This window comes from Gymnoscopelus braueri, assembly GCF_963280865.1.
Source record: "Gymnoscopelus braueri genome assembly, chromosome: 16".
In the NCBI taxonomy this organism is placed as follows: domain Eukaryota; kingdom Metazoa; phylum Chordata; class Actinopteri; order Myctophiformes; family Myctophidae; genus Gymnoscopelus; species Gymnoscopelus braueri.
This window is the reverse complement of record NC_137616.1, coordinates 40,212,580-40,230,979: the sequence shown is the minus strand read 5'-3', so window position 1 is coordinate 40,230,979 and position 18,400 is coordinate 40,212,580. Positions and strand designations below refer to the sequence as shown.

At 43.2% G+C, this 18,400-nt stretch overlaps 1 protein-coding gene across 2 annotated transcripts in view; it reads left to right on the top strand.

The window, feature by feature from the left end:
• hivep2a (HIVEP zinc finger 2a) overlaps window positions 1–17,677 on the top strand; it is a 163,237-nt gene extending 145,560 nt beyond the window's left edge. For both annotated transcript variants that reach the window (XM_080452291.1, XM_080452290.1), the window contains 7 exons: window positions 1,188–1,508; window positions 2,600–2,697; window positions 3,285–3,469; window positions 4,465–4,824; window positions 5,977–6,109; window positions 10,690–10,806; window positions 13,204–17,677. In XM_080452291.1, the coding sequence (XP_080308417.1) occupies window positions 1,188–1,508; window positions 2,600–2,697; window positions 3,285–3,469; window positions 4,465–4,824; window positions 5,977–6,109; window positions 10,690–10,806; window positions 13,204–13,908 (1,919 nt within the window). In that variant the 3' untranslated portion in view covers window positions 13,909–17,677. The remainder of the gene's footprint in view (window positions 1–1,187; window positions 1,509–2,599; window positions 2,698–3,284; window positions 3,470–4,464; window positions 4,825–5,976; window positions 6,110–10,689; window positions 10,807–13,203) is intronic.
• Window positions 17,678–18,400: the final 723 nt, after the last annotated feature.

Genomic DNA, 18,400 nt, shown 5'->3' with positions numbered 1-18,400 from the left:
ACCAGCTGTCTGCAATTTTGATTCATTTAAAAAAAAAAAAACACCAAATCTTATCTTCAGTTGGATTTTGTACAAAACCTGCGGATAGTGGCTTTAAGGCGTGTATTTTCCTCTCGCTTTTTTCAGTCGGTGGGTGTGCTGGTCTGGGTTCAGCATTCCTCTCAGTGCTTAGGAACTTCACACACACACACACACGTGCGCTCTCACGCACGAAAGTACATGCACGTGCGCACACGCACGCACGCACACACACACACACACACACACACACACACACACACACATACAGTATGCGCGCGTGCTAACAGAGAAGGGTTTGGTAGAGAGAGAACCCAGTCAGTCATTCCATTAGACATAAACAGTTGTGGCTTTTCTTTTTTTTTAACACACACACACAAAGCTGTTGTATATAGAAGCCTAACAGGAAAAGTAGCTGTGTGTTAGTGAATGTGATTTCCTCTGCTAGAAATCAGCCTCATGTAGTTTTATTGGCTGAAAGGGGGGGGGGACTACTCGCCCACTGCATTCTGCTGCTTCTGGAACCCCATGCATTGTTGAGCAGAGTCCCGCAGGGTTCTATTCTTGAGCTCACTGCATACCGGTGGTGTAAAGTAACTTAAGTACCCGGTACATTTACTGTACTTAAGTGAAATTTTGAGGTCTTTTTTACTTTACTGGGGTATTTCCAATTTTCAGTACTTTTACTTCTACTCATCTCAGAGGCAAATATTGTACTTTTACTCCACTACAATTATTTGAAAACGTTAGTTACTAGTTACTTTGTAGGTTTTTGATTATTTTTACAAAACATACATTACTCACTTCAGCCCTATGTAAACTTTGGCTATTTGGAAATAGCTGATCTACAGTACAAGTAGATTTGTAGATCTGCTATTTTCAAAAGCCTTGTACACATTTTAGACGGATAACTAGTACTTTTACTTTTGGTACGTTAAGTACATTTTGATGCCAATACTTTTGTACTTTTACTCGAGTAAATTTAGAATTCCGGACTTTTACTAACAGAGTATTTCTACATTACAGTATTGATACTTTTACTTAAGTAAAACATTTGAGTACTTTTTCCACCACTGGCCTACATACATAACGTCACCCTCTCGGATGTGATCGATTAGATCATAATTACCATAATAACGTTGATAATCTTGTTTCTCCCCCACATCCAGACGTGGGAGAGGAAGGCCAGAGGGCTTGTGGGAAGGCCCACGGCGGCATCATGGCGGACCACCAGTTCTCGGACGCGGACGACTCGGACGGCGGCGAGGACGACGAGGGCGCCGACGACGTGGACGACGACGACGACGACGAGGAGGACTACTACAACGACGGAGACTCCACCCCCAAGACGCGCTCGCGCTCCACCAGCCCGCAGCCCTACGGGCTGCCCTCCATGTCTGTCACCTCCGTGGCCGCCTCCCACTCGCACTATCATCCTCATCATCACCTCCTTCATCACCATCACCACCACTCTGCCACGGAGCTCCTAGGTAAAGGCCTGCAAGCTGTCCTTTATTTAGTATTTATCGATTAAGTGAAGAGCGTTTTATTTGTATATGGTCTTTTTTTTTTTTTTTTTTTACATTTTATCAATGAATCAACTAACCTCTTAAAGGGGAAATCCACCCATTTTCAATATTTAACTATGTCATTAATATAGCATAAAGGAGTTGTGTGGAAATAAGAAAAAATTAAAAAAAAAATTAACATTGCAAAAAAATTTAACATTGCAAAAAAATTAACATTGCAAATTACACCATGATGAGTCATCACAGTGTAATTTGCAATGTTAATTTTTTTGCAATGTTAAATTTTTTTGCAATGTTATTTTTTTTTTTAATTTTTTCTTATTTCCACACAACTCCTTTATGCTATATTAATGACATAGTTAAATATTGAAAATGGGTGGATTTCCCCTTTAAGGCCTATTTCTAGGGCTGTCACGATTACAAATTTAAGTTGACGATTAATTGTCACTGAAATAATTGCGATTAATGATTTAATTGTGTTTTTTGGCATTGAACATTGGAACATATGAATAAAACAATATTTCTGTTTGCCTTTTAGGCTTCGTAAACAAAAATTGCACAGGCCAGATATGACAAATAACTTAAATATACAAAGAAATTGTATATTTTGTAAGCTTGTCGATCTGCTATTGCTGCTTTTTTTTATATTTGAAAATGTTTGAACATTTTTCAACATGGAAACGATTATGACGATTATGCAAAAATAATTGCGATTATCTCAAATAATTGCGATTATCTCAAATAATTGCGATTAGACGATTATGCAATAATTGTGTCTACCTATTTCATTCTTTGTCGCACAGCGGTGCAAACTAGGTACAAGCTCACAACGCGTCGTGGCACGTTGTGAGCTTGTAGAGCGTCAATTTTCTCTCGTTGATTATTTTCTTTTTTTACATTTTCTGAAGATTGTTGCCTCTGCTGACAGGCCCTAAATAGGAATAGATTGTTAATTGATTATTATGTATTAAATTAATGATTATTATTTTATTTTTTTACAATCAATTAGATTGATTTGTTGTTTGATGAACTGTCACACCCCTACCCTACAGGCACCAACAACAAGCCGCAGTTGTTCGGCTACTTCACCACGCTGCCCAGCATCCAGATCACACCGCAGGGAGCCGAGAGAGAGGCTGAATGCCAGCAGGTAAGAGTGAGGGGTAACGCTTCATTTAGATTAGAATCTGTGTCGCATGACCGCCTTGGTTGCCGAAAATAGCCTTTTCCGTCCATGCAGCACATACAATACTGACTGACTGTACGTATTGTGGCACAGCAAAAAGCCTCGTACTGTACATCAGTAGTTCTCAAACTTTTTCATGCCAAAGACCCCCAAAATTATATGTATTTGGCCGCGGACCCTCATCTGAAAATGGTTTGTGCCAGGGACCCCCAGAAGAGAAGATTTGTGTTTAAAAAAAAAAACATTTACGCAAAATGTTCTAATACTTTCAAGATTATTTTTTTTAAATATTCAAATATATCAGATGTACAAACTCTGAACTTGTGCATCTGCTATTTTTGAACAGCCCCCCCTGGAACCCCCCCAAGGACCCTTGCGGGTCCCCGGACCCCACTTTGAGAACCACTGCTGTACATAAAAGAATGCCCTCTCTCTTACTCTCTCTCACATTCGTTTCTCATTCTCTCTCTCTCTGTGTGTCTCTCTCTCTCTCTCTCTCTCTCTCTCTCTCTCTCTCTCTCTCTCTCTCTCTCTCTCTCTCTGCCCTACAGGGGGCGCCGGTGAGCAGCAGCAGCAGCATGGACGAGGACCTCCCCGGCGTGCCGTCTCCGGACCCGTCCTCCTCCCTCTCCCCGTCCTCCCGCCTCTCCTCGCCCGGCCTGGACCCCGCCTCCTGCCCCTCCCCGCTCTCGCCGGCCTCCTCCCCCTCCTCGCGGCGCTACCTGTCACCACACAGGTACCTTTGGTCACTCCTTCTTTTGACCCTTTTTTTGCTTCTTAGATCTGTTTTTCCTCGACCACAAATGTTAAAGAATGTCGTTTAGATGGCATGCTGTTTTAGACAGATGCTACGGTCATTGTTCACCTGGTATCTTATTGTTTAAATGTACAGAATGTGATTTAGATAGCATGTTGTTTAGACAGTTCTAGGCATGTAACGATGTATTGCGAACAGCAGAAAAAACAGCAGAATAAAGAAAATACAGGATCTTTGTAAGAGAATTGATAAAAAAATAGTTTTCAGTCATTTGCTACTGTATTGAAAAGACGTTAAGAGAAGTATTGTGTAATTTTTTTTTTTTACTGGATTTGTGTTTGAGTTGAAGTGAATGGAAACATGCCTAGACAGTTCAGATGCTAGGTTCATTGTTTACCTGTTATCCTAGTTTCACTCTGCATTCTATTTACGGGTATCTATGTCATTATTTGGCTTTAGAGTCATTTTTTTCCATTGTAAAACCCATAGGGTCTCAATTATGGATATGAAGCATCAACTGACGGTGAAAAAGAACTAATTCATCCAAACACAGATGTTATAAAATGTAACTTAACCCATTAAGACCTGGAACGCATCTGTGTCACTTTAGATTCCTTTGGCTATTCAAAAATAGCAGATATACAAGCTCATAGTGTGGCACCGAGTGCCGCCCTATGAGCTTGTAGATCTGCTATTTTTGAAAAATCGTGACATTTATTTTTATTTTTTTCAAAAAACTTTTTTTTTAAGAATCGCCTCAGGTCTTAATGGGTTAATATCATAAATTATTTTTGGAACACAGTTCTTATATGACGCGATGCTGAGACGACCCTATGGTATTTTCAGTAGAAAAAAATACTTCAGTGACCCAGGGGATAACGAAGTGACGTCAGGACCTCTATACTTACTATTATCGTAAGTCGCTGTGGATAAGAGCATCTTGCTAAATGTCCTAAAATGTGTAAATTGCACAGGGAGCTGTCGCCCCGCGGCGGGCGCCGCCTCTCGCCCCGGCGGGACATCTCCCCCCTGCGCCACATCTCGCCCAAGAGGGACCTGGGATTGGGGGGAGGAGGAGGAGGAGGAGGAGGAGGAGGAGGAGGAGGAGGAGGCTTCCACCGGCGGGACCTGTCCCCCAGGAGGGAGCTGTCGTCGCGGGGCCTCCTGGCCGCGCTGTCCCCTCACCCCTCGGCCGCCGCCAGGCCCGCCTCTCCGGGAGGAGGAGGGACGGGGGGTAGAGACTACAAGCGGGACCTGTCGCCGCGCGGCCGCCACAGGGGCATGATACGAGCCCTGTCCCCCCGCCGCGGGCTGCACCACCATCAGCACCAGAGGTGAGGAGAGGGGGAAAGTTAACTTTCCTTTTCTATTCCAGGGGTCTGAGAGAGAGATGAATCAGGGACCCCCTCTATATTGTATAAAATTGTGTTTCAGATTATACTTTTTTTGTTTACTTGATCTGCTCTTTTTTTCCCTCTACACCTATATACCTCTTTGCCAAAAATAGCAGATCTACAAGCTCACAACGCCTCGCAGCGCGAGGCGTTGTGAGCTTGTAGATCGGCTATTTTTGGCTAAGTTCTCCTCAGAAAAGGGATGCTAGGGTTCAAGTGGTTAAGGTAAAAAGAAAAATCATATCACACAAAGATTTGGCAGACCCCCTATAGTAACTCTGAGGACCCCCTGGGGGTCCCGGACCCCCTGTTGAAGACCCCTGTTCTATTCTATTGTTTTATTGTATATATATGCTGATCTGCTCTCTCTCTCTCTCTCACCTGGGGACCAATGGAACCAAATAATAATAATAATAATAATAATAATAATAAACGTTATTTGTATGGCACCTTTCATGACATGAAATGCAGCTCAAAGTGCTTTACAGAGCAAGAATAAAGCACACGTGCTTTACAGAAAAAGTACAAATAATTTAACAATAAAGCAGAAAAGAAAAGCAAAAGCAGAAAACGACATTAAAAAAATAGCAAAAAAAGGCAGTGAATCAGGCAAAACAGTGAGGACATGAATGACAAACATCGCTACATCACATCAGTAGGTGAAGCTGGTGAAACCACAACATTTTGGTGGAGTATCGTATAAACCACACAGTCTCACTATCGAAAACAAATGTACTACGTCTACTTTTACGGGGACCCGTATTTGGTTCCATTTGTACACTCCCAGAGTTATTGGAGGGTCCTTGAATTGTAAAAGTTTGAAAACACCACTGTACTACATCATAACAATGCTCTAACACTGGACTTGGTCATTTACGTTTTCCTGGCATCCTATAGTTTCTATCGTTCCAATGTACAATTTGATAGAATATTGTTTAGACTGATGCTAGGTATATTACTGAGGCCCTACGCTGTCTCTCTGCATTTGATGTATGCGTTTGCCTTGCGTATTATTGTTAAGTCGCTCTGGATAAAGAGCGTCTGCTAAATGTCCTAAATACTAAGTTGTCATTGGTTCCTTCCTGCTCACAGCCACCAGGGCCCGGTGCCCCTGGGCAGCGTGTGGAGCTTGAGGCAGGGCTACCAGCCACAGGGACACATCATGACCCAGGGAGAGCTGGCTCCTCTGGGCCAGCAGCGCAGGGCCAGCACCGACATGGAGACGGTAAGAGTTATGCTTCCTTTAGCTCTGGTCCATAGCGTTAGGAGTTAGGAATACGCTTTAGCTACTCACCAAAACAAAGACGATTTTAAGATGTTGAAAGCCTACTTTCTTTAGTGGGAACACTCCCATCTCACGTCTAAAATACACTTTTTGGCCAGAAAAGAAAATATTCCACCGGATGGGGAAAAATGATTAGTTACTCCGCTGCGCCCCCTACAGATCTTGTCAATAGAAAAAATCCATTGACCAAATCTGTAGGAGGCGCAGTGGAGTAGAGGTTAGGTTAGTGGAGGTGGGGGGCTCCGAGTGTTCCCACTAAGGAAAGTAGTAGCGAAAGTGTATTTTTACCAGCTTGCTTGAAGAGTTAGCTGGTCTATGAACAGATGCTGCAACTATAGTCAACACTTGTGCAACACTTTCCCTTCATTGGCTGGCTGGGAGGCCAGCCAGCCAATGAGGGCTTGCCATCCTCTCAGATTATGGGATCTAAACAGCTGCAGCGGACACACACCGCAGAGAGCACAGCGGTGTCACATTTCACTTACCGGGGATGTATGAATTATTATTAAGTATGCATGCTTTATTTACTTACTGTAACAACAAGAACCTGTAGTGACGATGTGCTCTCAATTAATCTTATAATTATTTCCGAGCTGTTTTGGGTGTCTTGTTCAAGTGGGTAAAAATGCATGGAACCAAATGGACCAATGGTCTTATTTGTACCCTCTCGGAGTTAAATTAACACCGCTTTGTACCCTCTCGGGTGAATCTTAAAAGAGCTGTGTTGGGTGTGTTTGCTAGTCGTGAAAATGCATGGAACCAAATGGACCCGTTTAGGGTAAGGGTCTATGTGTACCCTCTCGAAGTTACATTAATAATAAATTGCCGCTGGAGGGATCCTATGTGTAAATCTTTTTCTGTTGTATGTGCGAGCAAAGAAAATAAGCCACTCTGCATTTTATCCCGTTACCGTCTGTGACCCACATGCGCCACTTCACTGTCAGTCCATGCTGTTTTGTGTGTGTGTGTGTGTGTGTGTGTGTGTGTGTGTGTGTGTGTGTGTGTGTGTGTGTGTGTGTGTGTGTGTGTGTGTGTGTCTGACACAGACAGGGGCTGGGCGCAGCCTGCTACAGGCAAGAGAACACTCGCACACAAGTATCCTATTCCTACTCCTCCTGTTTGCTCAGTTTACTTAATGTTAATTAACTTGCTCCGTCAGAATTCAAGACATTTTGAGAGTGACAGGGTTTGTTTTTCGCCTTGAAAACAATGAAAAGCAGACAACGTTGCCATATATATATCTATATATATATATCTGAATGGGAAAACACAGTTTTTATTTTTATTAGGACAGGATATTTAAAATGATTGGATCGGGGGCAAACAAAAAGGTTGGAGAACTCTTTTCTAACGCTATGGACCAGAGCTATATGCTTCCTTCATGAACCACCATCATAGCATGAAAATAACCCATCTAACAAGCTCACCACGCACAATACTGACTGGCTGAATGTCTGGTGGTTTTGACAAACTGTGACACCCAGCACAGCCTCATAGTTAGGACTGTCACAATTACAAATTTATGGACCCCTAAATTAATACGTATTTGGCTGAAAATATTCTGTGCCAGGCCCAGAAGAGAGAAAGAAATCTGCATTTATTCCAAAAGTATTTTGCAAAAAAAAACACTGAACCATAAAAGAGGGTATAACTGATTTTGTTGGGGACCCTCTCTCTCTCTCTCTCTCTCTCTCTCTCTCTCTCTCTCTCTCTCTCTCTGTGTGTGTGGGTGTCTCTCTATTTGCACAGCAGTGCGGTTAATTCATGTGTGAGGAAGGAGGAGGCAGGCTGCAGTGTTCACACATGCTGCCTTCCTCTCTTTCCTCTCTGCTGTCTGGCCTGCTGACAGATCGAGGGAGGGAAGGAGGGAGGGAGGAAGAATGAAGGATTGAGGAAGGGAAGGAGAGAGGGAGTTGGAGAAAAGGGAGACAGACAGAGTAAAGGCCAATACATGCTATAGAGTTCTAAACGGGCCTTAAAATTGTATGACATATTGGGCCGGCCAGGACATCTGGAAGCGCACAGGTTTTCAAGAAAAAAAGTTCTGAGACCGCCCATCAGAAGTTCTGACATCACCTGCCCTCAGTGGTGTAAAGTAATTAAGTACATTTACTCAAGTACTGTACTTAAGTACAATGTTGAGGTACTTTTACTTTACTGGAGTATTTCCAAATTTCAGTACTTTTACTTCTACTCCACTACATCTCAGAGGCAAATATTGTACTTTTACTGCACTACAATTATTCGATAGCTTTATTTACTACTTTGCAGATTTAGATTATTATCACAAAACATACATTAACCACTTCAGCCCTATATAAATATATATTTCGGCCATTTGAAAATAGCTCACAATGCGTCGCATTGTGAGCTGTTGGGCTGTCGCATTGTGAGCTGAGTGAGAAGATAAAGGAAGAGGTAAAGAAAGAGACCAAAATGCATAAGAAATACACATAATTAAACTGAAGAGAGAGATTGACAGGACAGCGTAAAAAAAAAACATGACAGACAGACAGATGAAAAAGGAGTGTGTGTGTGTGTGTGTGTGTGTGCGTGTGTGTGTGTAGATAAGGTGGTTAGACGGAGGTGGTAACGGGATCTTGGCCTGTGGTCGGGTGGTTAATAACACGGCTGTTTTTCTTCTTAAGAGCACCAGTTAAAACGCTGGCGCTTTAATAAACTATGAAGAGAGTGTGTGTGCGTGTGCGTGTGTGTGCGTGTGCGTGTGCGTGTGCGTGTGCGTGTGCGTGTGCGTGTGCGTGTGTGTGTGTGTGTGTGTGTGTTGTGATGTGTGTGTGTGTGTGTGTGTGTGTGTGTGAGGGAGTGAAACTCTACTCAGCCTCAATAATTGACTGTTTTCTCGAATATGTTTTTTTTTTTTTTCCTTTTCTGGACTTCCTTAAAAAGCGGCTGGTAGTTTCGTGTTATGACATCGATTTTTCCAACTTTCCCCGAAAAACCCATTAAAAGGCTCCGTTCCTCTCTCATTTCTCTCCTCTTTATCCTTGCTTGTTAGTGGCCAATAAGTGAGAAATCACCAGAGATCCTGAGAGCTGAAACGCATGCAATACTATATCCTCAGCGTTCAATTAAGACAGGTCAGAAGAAATACCTGACCGGGTCATGGGCTCCGTCCCCGTCTGAGTCTGTATCTGCTCAGTGTTAGCTAAACGCCCGCAATCCAAGCTGTAATTGCAAAGTGAGATGGAAAGAAATCCCCGGATTGGAGGGGAAATCTATAAGCTGGGGGGGCTTACAAGAGCCTAATTGTGTGAAACTGACATTTAGACTGAATGTTTCCTTTATCCTCATCTTGCGCTAATGCACGCAATTGTTTTGCCAGGTTTTATTTTTGTTGTTTCTCATAAGCGTGCATTCGTTGTCCGTCAACAACACAGTAGTCTGTGCCTTGACTTCAGTGCACTGAATCTCTCCCCACCCGCTGCCCCCTTGCGCTTCAGCTACACGCCAAAAGGCTGTTCGCGTCCGGGACCCCTAGGGGGTCCTCAGAGTTACGACAGGGGGTCCGCCAGATCTTTGTGCGATATGATATGATTTGTTTACATTAACCACTTGAACCCTAGCATCCCTTTTCTGAGGAGAACTTTAGCCAAAAATAGCAGATCTACAAGCTCACAACGCCTCGCAGCGCGAGGCGTTGTGAGCTTGTAGATCTGCTATTTTTGGCAAAGAGGTATAGGTGTGTAGAGGGAAAAAATCACACCCAGTGTGAAGTGGGCGGTGTGGTCATCACAGTGGTCATCATAGTGATGGAAGCTCACTTCCAAAAAAATAGATTTTTGGAAGTCCATAATCTTATTTATAGGTTATTAATGTCATCATGTGTCTCGCTAGCCAATCACAGTGCTGAATAGAGTCAGCCAATAGAGTCAGCCAATCACAGTACAGCTAACTGGGCCAGCTGGGCCAATCACAGTGCAGGAAACTAATACTAATGAGATGTCCCAACCCCACTTATAGGGGCGGCTACACCGCCCAAAAAGAGCAGCAAAAGTTTATCTGAATTGTATACAATATAGAGGGGGTCCCTGCTTCATCTCTCTCTCAGCGTGGGGGTCCTTGGCCTGAAAACGTTGAAGACCCCTGGTTTTGATAATGTGGCTTGTGGAAGTTAAATGGTGGATTTGTGGACAGGACTATATATGAACAAACTTGTTATATCAACAAAATGCATTGCACTCTGTTTGTGTGACATGCATGATGCAAAGGTTTTGAAAGTGAAACTGGTCAAAGTCACTGGCCACCTATACTGTACAAGCTTGTAGCGCGGCACTCGGTGCGCGGCGCGCTATGTGCTTTTAGATCTGCTATTTTTGAATAGCCCCAAAGTGTAAAATAATGGTTATAGCTACAGTGTATAAAAAATCTAAAATGACACAGCATGCGTTCCCGGATCGAATGGGTTAAGTCCAAAACCTGAGTATATACGTCTTCCCACCAGTGTTTGTGTGTTTCCATTCTGACAGAGGTCTCCCCTTGTTCTCTTCTCTTCTGTTCAGGAACAGAGGGCAGGCTCCCCTCCGTCAGGCGACCACCACGGCGGCAGCCACGCTAACCGGTCCAGCCCACCCCGCCCGGTGCTGTTCAGCCACCTCCCACTGCACTCCCAACTACAGGTGAGTTCATGGTTCCTTGAGAAAAAGGTCCATAATATCTCCATTTTACCGTGGTGAAAACGAGCCATTTTCGACGGGCGATCACTCTGCAATGGCGGATCGCGTTAGAAATATTATTGTTCCAGTCGTTAGACGGGACCCTCGACCATCGCGCAGACACCCTTTGTTTACATCGGGGTCCTCGTGGAAGCTTCTACAGCTCTAAACAGATTGGCGTAAACAGTAAGAACGCTGGCACTGGATGTACCCTGTTTAAAAACAAAACTCTGGCACTTGATGAGTTAAGAGCCACGGCAGGCTATTATACACATCTGAAATGGATGGTAAAGTGTTTAGACACTATTTATGCCTTTCTGACCCAGGACAAACCCCAGGATGAGTAGACCATCCATCACACTGCCATGCATCCTCAGCCTCAGGTTCAAACGCTCTCCCCAGGGGAACGTTCAGCGCTGCTTGGCACCATGCAGGGTTGACATTGTTCACCCCTGGGTTGAAGCGCTTTGCCCCGTGGGTGAAAGAGCCATTGTTAAAAGATAAACACCTCCCCTGGGGGGGCGGGACAAACACCTGACTTCCCAACTAAGTAACAATAACAGCAACCATATGAAAAATTTAACTGAAGAGCACAATTGGGCTAGACCAGGGGTATTCAACAGTTAATTGTGGGATCGCTTCAGCGATCATTGTGGGATCGCTTCAGCGATCACACTAATGTTATCTTCATTAGTTGTCTCCGCCAGTATGGTGGAGAGTATGTTTTCGTCTCCGTCCTTCCGTGTGTGTGTCCATCTCAGCCAAGCTAACATTGGTCAAGCTTCACGTGACACGTGACAATATGTTGTCACCAATGCTTTGATTGGCTAGCGAGACGCATGATGAAATAAAAACCTATAAATAGGTGACGCACTTCAAAAAATCATTTATATTTTTTGAAGTGAGCTTCCATCAGCCAAGCTAACATTGGTCAAGTGACACGTGACAATATGTAATATAAATAGGTAAGACAGGATTAATCAGGAACAGTACTGGTGGAGACCTGTGCTCCGAGGAGCACATTTTCTAGTCTAGTTATGTTATTATTTTATTTATTTTGTGGTGCAAAGGCCCCCCTAAAGTGATGCCTGGAGGTAGCCGTCCAGCCGCCATGACAGCTGCCCCATTCTGCCTTGCAAGTTATACATAAATAATGAAATAAACTGTGGTTCAAAAAGTACTTGAAAGCCATACTTGAGTAAGAGAACAGATATCTTACTTTAAATATGTTTGTACTTTAGTAAAAGTAAAATTCACCCTTAAGAAAATCACTTGGGTCAAAGTGTTAAATTAGCTCACACTAAATGTACTTAAGAAAAGTATCTGGTGTTAAAATGTAGTTATGTATCAAAAGAAGTAGTACAAATAAACAAAACAGCCAGAAATTTGTTTTTTGTTTCTCTCCTCGCTTTATGATAAACAGATTTTAACTTTTTGAAAATGTTAAAGCAATAAAGAGACTGGTGCCATTCTTTCAGGTGAATGATCTCACACATCAGTGTGTCTAGCTTATACATTTCCAAGTAGCTTGTGGCTAGATACTTTCAGAATGATGTAGCTATAAAGTAGTTCAGCTACTTTTTTCACCATGTAGCTGCGAAGCTTGACAAAAACAGCAAGATTTTTCAGTGCACGTCCATTACATGCCATCTCCCTCAATTTGTAAAAAAAATTGAGGGAGATGGCATGGTAGCTAATGTACCTATTTTTGAGTTTTGAGTGGACTCCAATCACCCAATAGCGTCACAGGCTGAATGTCATGATGCTCTAACTGACAACTAATGGTTCATGAAACGCAACATGAGAGTGTGCTCTCTCTCTCTCTCTATCTATCTCTATAATAGAAAATAGACAGAAAAAAATGAATGGTCCAATGTTATAATAAGCATAGTGAGGACCAATTTTATGAAGAAACCCATGTTCTTTTTTAAATTGAAATGCCTACTTCCTATTTTCTCAAATCCAAATTCAAAGCCTGTGCAGTATTAAGGTCTGGCACGTATTATCCTCTCAACATCAAAATGCGTAAATGCAGTATGAAGCAGTACGTCACCAAAATGGACATAACATGTCCATTATCGTCCTATAAGACCTATAGCACATCAACAATGGACACCATGCTGTACTATAGCACACTATTTCCCCTTAATTATTAACCATTAATGAGTTTTAATTAACGGTTAATGAAAAACGTTCAAAATGGCCATCCTGTACGACCAACCATCCAAGATAATTACATATTTTTTGGAATATGGAATGTGTTCCTGGGCCACAAGACAAGTCCCTGTGGGCCGAATTTGGCCCGCAGGGAAAAATGTAGCATTTTACTCAGTCTGAAATAAACATTTGTCTCATCCGCAGGTGCGCTCGCCGTTCCCCATGATCCCCATCGGAGGGATTCAGATGGTACACTCCGTCCCCACGTCGGTCGCCTCGGGACACGCCCACGCGCCGTCGGGACACGCCCACAGTGCCTCTGGCCACGCCCCCTTGTCCCAGCAGCAGCAGCACTATCATCATCATCATCATCAGCAGCCGTCGCCTCGCCTGCCGCTGCAGAAGAGCACCTCCGAGGAGTCCAACGCCAACGACATCATCGGCTCCTCGCAGGAGAGGATGACGTTGTCGGGGAGCGGCGGCGTCGTCGTCGTCGGAGGCGGCGGGCGGGGGGAGGAGGAGTGCATCCGGACGTGCACGGACGCCATCGCCTCCCTCTGCATCGACCCCGCTGAGAGAGGAGGAGGAGGAGGACAAGGAGGAGGGGTCTCGTCCTCTCCTTCGGCCTTCGAGTCCCAGCGCGGCGGCTGCTGCCCGCCGTCTGTCCCGTCCGCGTGTCCCCCCCCCTCCTCCCCTCGCCCCGCCCCCTCCCCTCCCCAGGGTCCCGGCGGCCCGGGGGTCCAGCACTTTAGGTCTCCCCACCCTTCACCTGACTCTCACGGCCTCACACACCCCTCCTCCCCGTGCTCCAGTCCCAGCCTCGGGACCACCGAGACCCAGCCGCCACCGCCCGCCACCTCCAAGCCCCACCTCCTCAGAGGCCCCAAGCCGGGCGCAGCGGCCAGCTAACCCTCCTTGCAATGCAAAAGCACAAAGAGGAGCAAAAGAATGGACGGGGGGGCCCCTAAGAATGGACGGGGGGGGCCCTTAAGAACGTAAACCAACATCAGGTGAATGGGTCCCTTAAAAAAAACTTCACCAACATCAGGTGAAATCTGGTGGAAGTTTTTTTTTCTTTTTTCTTCTTTCGGATTAAAGGGAGGAACGAATGAAGTGCAACAGAGAGAGGAGGAGAAGAAGAAGTGACATTTTTTTTTGCACACATGCACACGCGTGTATTCCCCGTTACGTAACATGAACATACAGTACGTGCGAATACTCGGGCCCGACGCATGCACGCGTGCGCGCACACGCACACACACACACACACACATACATACACACGATCTTAAACAGACACTGATGGAGAAAACAACATCCCATGGAGAAACACAACCTTCAGAAACACCATGTCTCAACAAGGACACAAACTCAAACCCCAGTAGGTTCGACCCCACACGGTAGTTTGGATGTATGTCTACGGCATGCCTTGTTTTTTTCTTCTACCAGGGGGGGTGGGGGGGCCTGCTGTTGGGAAACTTTATGATGAAAAGACTTTGTTAAAGAGAGGATCTGCATTATACGGTTCTACATGTAAACGTTAATGGATTCTACGAGCATACGAGCCTGACCAAAATCGCTACACAGACATTTTATTGGGTGCGGTACGTTTTCAATGGACATGATATATAAATAATGTGTGTGCCTTTTCATTTACTTTTCTGTTTAGTTTTTTTGTTTTTTGTTCTCGTTTTTTTTTTCGTGCTTATATTCTAATAAGCATACAAAGCAGGAAGGTTTAAAAATGTAAATAGGATGTTATCACGTTTTGCGTATCAGCTTTGTAATAAAAATGCAACTCCCCCAAAAAACCCTCCCCCCACCCCTCGACCGCCTCCCCCCCAACTTTTTGGACACTTTTGAGTCTTGACGAGCGATGTGAAGTTATCAAAAATTATTATTATGACGATGTAAGGTTGCACTAAGACATATTTTTATATGAGTGAAATTAAATGGCTTTTTTGTGTACAGCAGCGGTTCTATATATAAAAAAACTATTTATTATTGTTACCATGTTTCATAAATTGTGCATTTTTTCTTAAATGTCGTGGATGCCTTTTTCTATGTAAAGCATGTTTTGTTTTGTTTTTTTGCTATCGCTTTGAATTAGGGCGAGGACATGTACACTGTAAAAAAAAATGCTTTATTTGTTAGACCTATTGATATACGTCTAAGTGAGCGCACTTTACTTGGAGGTATATACAAAATAGAATTAAAATTTTACTAGAATATTTACCCAGCATATGAATACATATACTATAGAATCTGTCTATCTATCTGTCTATCTATCTATCTGCACTTAAACATTAAGAATGACATTCACGTAAACGGGATGGTAGATCGCTTGTACATTCTCTCTGCAGCTCTTTGCATTTGCCTGTTTCTATCGTGATTTTTACTTTGATGGATTTTGTTTTATTTTTGTTTTTTTTGTTTAGTTTGTTTTTTACAATCAAGGCTTTTATCTCAGCATTATGTGAATGAACATGGACGTGCATTGTTGTTAGTTTTTTTCCCGCAGCCCTTGGCTTGCTCCAGTAGTGGTGACATACTTATGAGTATTGTTGTTATGACAATTAAAGTTACATTTGCTAGCCATTGTTGAGGTTCCCTTTGTGTGGATTCAGAGTCCTTCATCGAGACAGTTCCTTGAACATGGTGGATATATATATAGAGTCAAGTTGTTTTGTCCACAATGCAAAAACCCCAGTGTCTCCCTACTGCAGCTGAAAACAGCAAACAGATCATAATTGATGGAGGATATATCGTTGCTGTCGGGCAAAAAAAACTGTCCAAAGCCGTTACTTTTCAGGAAATGTTCCAATGGATCGAATGTAGTTTATTATTTAGTCAAATGCTCTTTTTAATTATTTTCCCTGCTTCAATATTTATAAAAAACCCACAGACACACGTCAACCTGGTTGTCCCTATTTCGGGCATTGTCATTATCGGCAAAGACATTGTGAGAATTCGTTAAAACGTTCACAAAATTGTGAAAATAGCAGACATGTGGCGCTTGTAAATCTTCTATTTTTGATATGATGATGTATAAAATAGGGCATCCATAGAAACAAAACAGAAAACCATAAAAAGAATAACCACTTAAACCCCAGCATCCGCATTGTGGTTAGATTTTTGCAGAAAATAGCAGATTCGACAAGCTCACACAGCGTCGTGTTTCGGCTTTTTCTTCCGCGAAAGCTTTCCCCACAATAACAGAAAACAGAAAAGACACTAGTATAGAGCCCTGAGGGACTCCGGTCAACCATATAGGGTCTTAAGTGGTTAAGTTAAATATGGAGATACAAGGTTTCTGCCCGACAGCGACGATACATCATAGTTCAGTATAGTTCAAATCAGTCGGTATAACCACACGGGAAGTTAAACAATGGTTAACATTTGTATCTCTGCCTTCTGTGAGTCGCATTGCTTGAAGTATTACTCAGAAACGTTATTGGTTATTATAACAGGGAAACATTCCAGTCAATGTAAATACCTAATGGCCATTGGCACGCATGCACTCGTCGGAGAAAAAAGAAAAACAGAAAAAATACAAACGCGCCTGTGGACATACATGCCCCCACGCACATATGGACACATTTTGTGGCACTGAGCACATTATGGCCATAGCAATCAGTCCATCAAATCTTTTTCCCCCCCTTTTTTGTTTTTAATGGCTTGCAGTTGGAATGCACACACAAACCAAATAAATGCACCTTAAACGATCCATGGACTTGGCGCTCTCTCTCCCTCTCTCCCTCTCTCTCTCTCCCTCCCTCTCTCTCTCTCTCTACGTATATATCAGTTTTGCAGCATTTGTCTGATGGCGTTTTGAGCACAGCTACGGTAGTTTTGAGTGACGAGGAGCCGTTTTTGAGGGTTGGAGGAGGAAGGACAGATCCCTGCCTCTTAAAACCCAGAGCCGTCAGTCTAAGAGAAGAACAAAATAGAAAACAGCTGTGTCACTGAGGGCTCCAGAATATTCTACTCTTGTTTGTTTTTCTGACACTTCTGTGATCCTGTACTCGCCTTCTGGAACTCCCATTTTGTAGCTAAGCAATATTTAGCCAAAACCCTTTGCTGCTTTTACAAGCTGAGGGGGTTGTATTTGTTGCAAAGCAACTTTAGCGTATTTTCTCATTTTAATACTGGGAAGAGTACAGGATACTATAGGACGGTAATTTTCAGTGACACAACTCTTTTAGATTGGGCGGCTTTGGGCTTTAGCCAGTCAGGATGCTCTGTGTGTGTGTTTCTGTATTCTCACTATTCTGTATTGGTGTGTTATTCGACCAGTTTATCCAAACTCCTCTTTGGACCTTTTTTTTTGTTTTGTTTGTTTTCTATCTAATAACTCTCTCTCTCTCTCCTGCTTATATTCTGCTTATCACAATGATAATGACGATGATCATGTCTTTAAAAAAAAATACAATTCTGTCTTTCTCTCTTCAAAAGGTATCAAAGCACAAAGTCATTGTATAGAAACAAGGACAACTTTTAAAAATAAAAAAGGACAAAAAAAAGGTTAACATGCATTATATATAAAAAAGGGTAACTTTGTGATGGTGTTCTGTGGAATTACTACAAATATCATGTATGACCCCAGTTTCAAACAGAATCGCAGTAGAAGTGGAAAAAAATTGATTGTTGTTTTCAAATAAATATGGCTATAATAATATTTCACTTTTTGGTCTGTTTATTGCCTTGATAACCTATAATCCATTTTCACTTGTTATTCCTGTATCCTGTGTGACGGGGGTCTTCAACAGGGGGTCCGGGACCCCTAGGGGGTCCTCAGAGTTACTACACGGGGGCCTGTAGTAAAAGAGGGGGTCCGTGGCCACATACATTATGCAAAAGTTTTAGAACCACTGGTTTAAAGTGGGGTTTAAATGGTTAAATGTTTCACCTCTGCCAATTCCTTCCTCCACACCTCTGTTTATTGCTACTAGCTGAAAAATAATATGCATTCGAACCCAGTGGCTACCATAACTGAGTAAAGTCTGGTGCAGGTTATTTCTAGCGACCTTTACATAAAAACAAAGACAGGGCTTCTTGTGGACTGGTGGTTTCCATGGTGATTTGCCCAACCTGACCGCTAGGTAGCCTAAACAAACCAGGAAAGTTTCTCTCACTTTTTTAAACCACAATCTCTGGGGTCAACCCTGCTGAGACCTGCCCCGGGATACAATTAGACACAAAAATAAACTCTTACCGTGTACAGTAGCTCATTCCCACTTTTCAGACCTCATGATTCAGTCAGTCAGTCAGTCCGTCAGTCAGTGTCTCTCTCTCTCTCTCTCTCTCTCTCTCTCTCTCTCTCTCTCTCTCTCTCTCTCTCTCTCTCTCTCTCTCTCTCTCTCTCTCTCTCTCTGCCTACACAGAAATATATAGGTTTAAC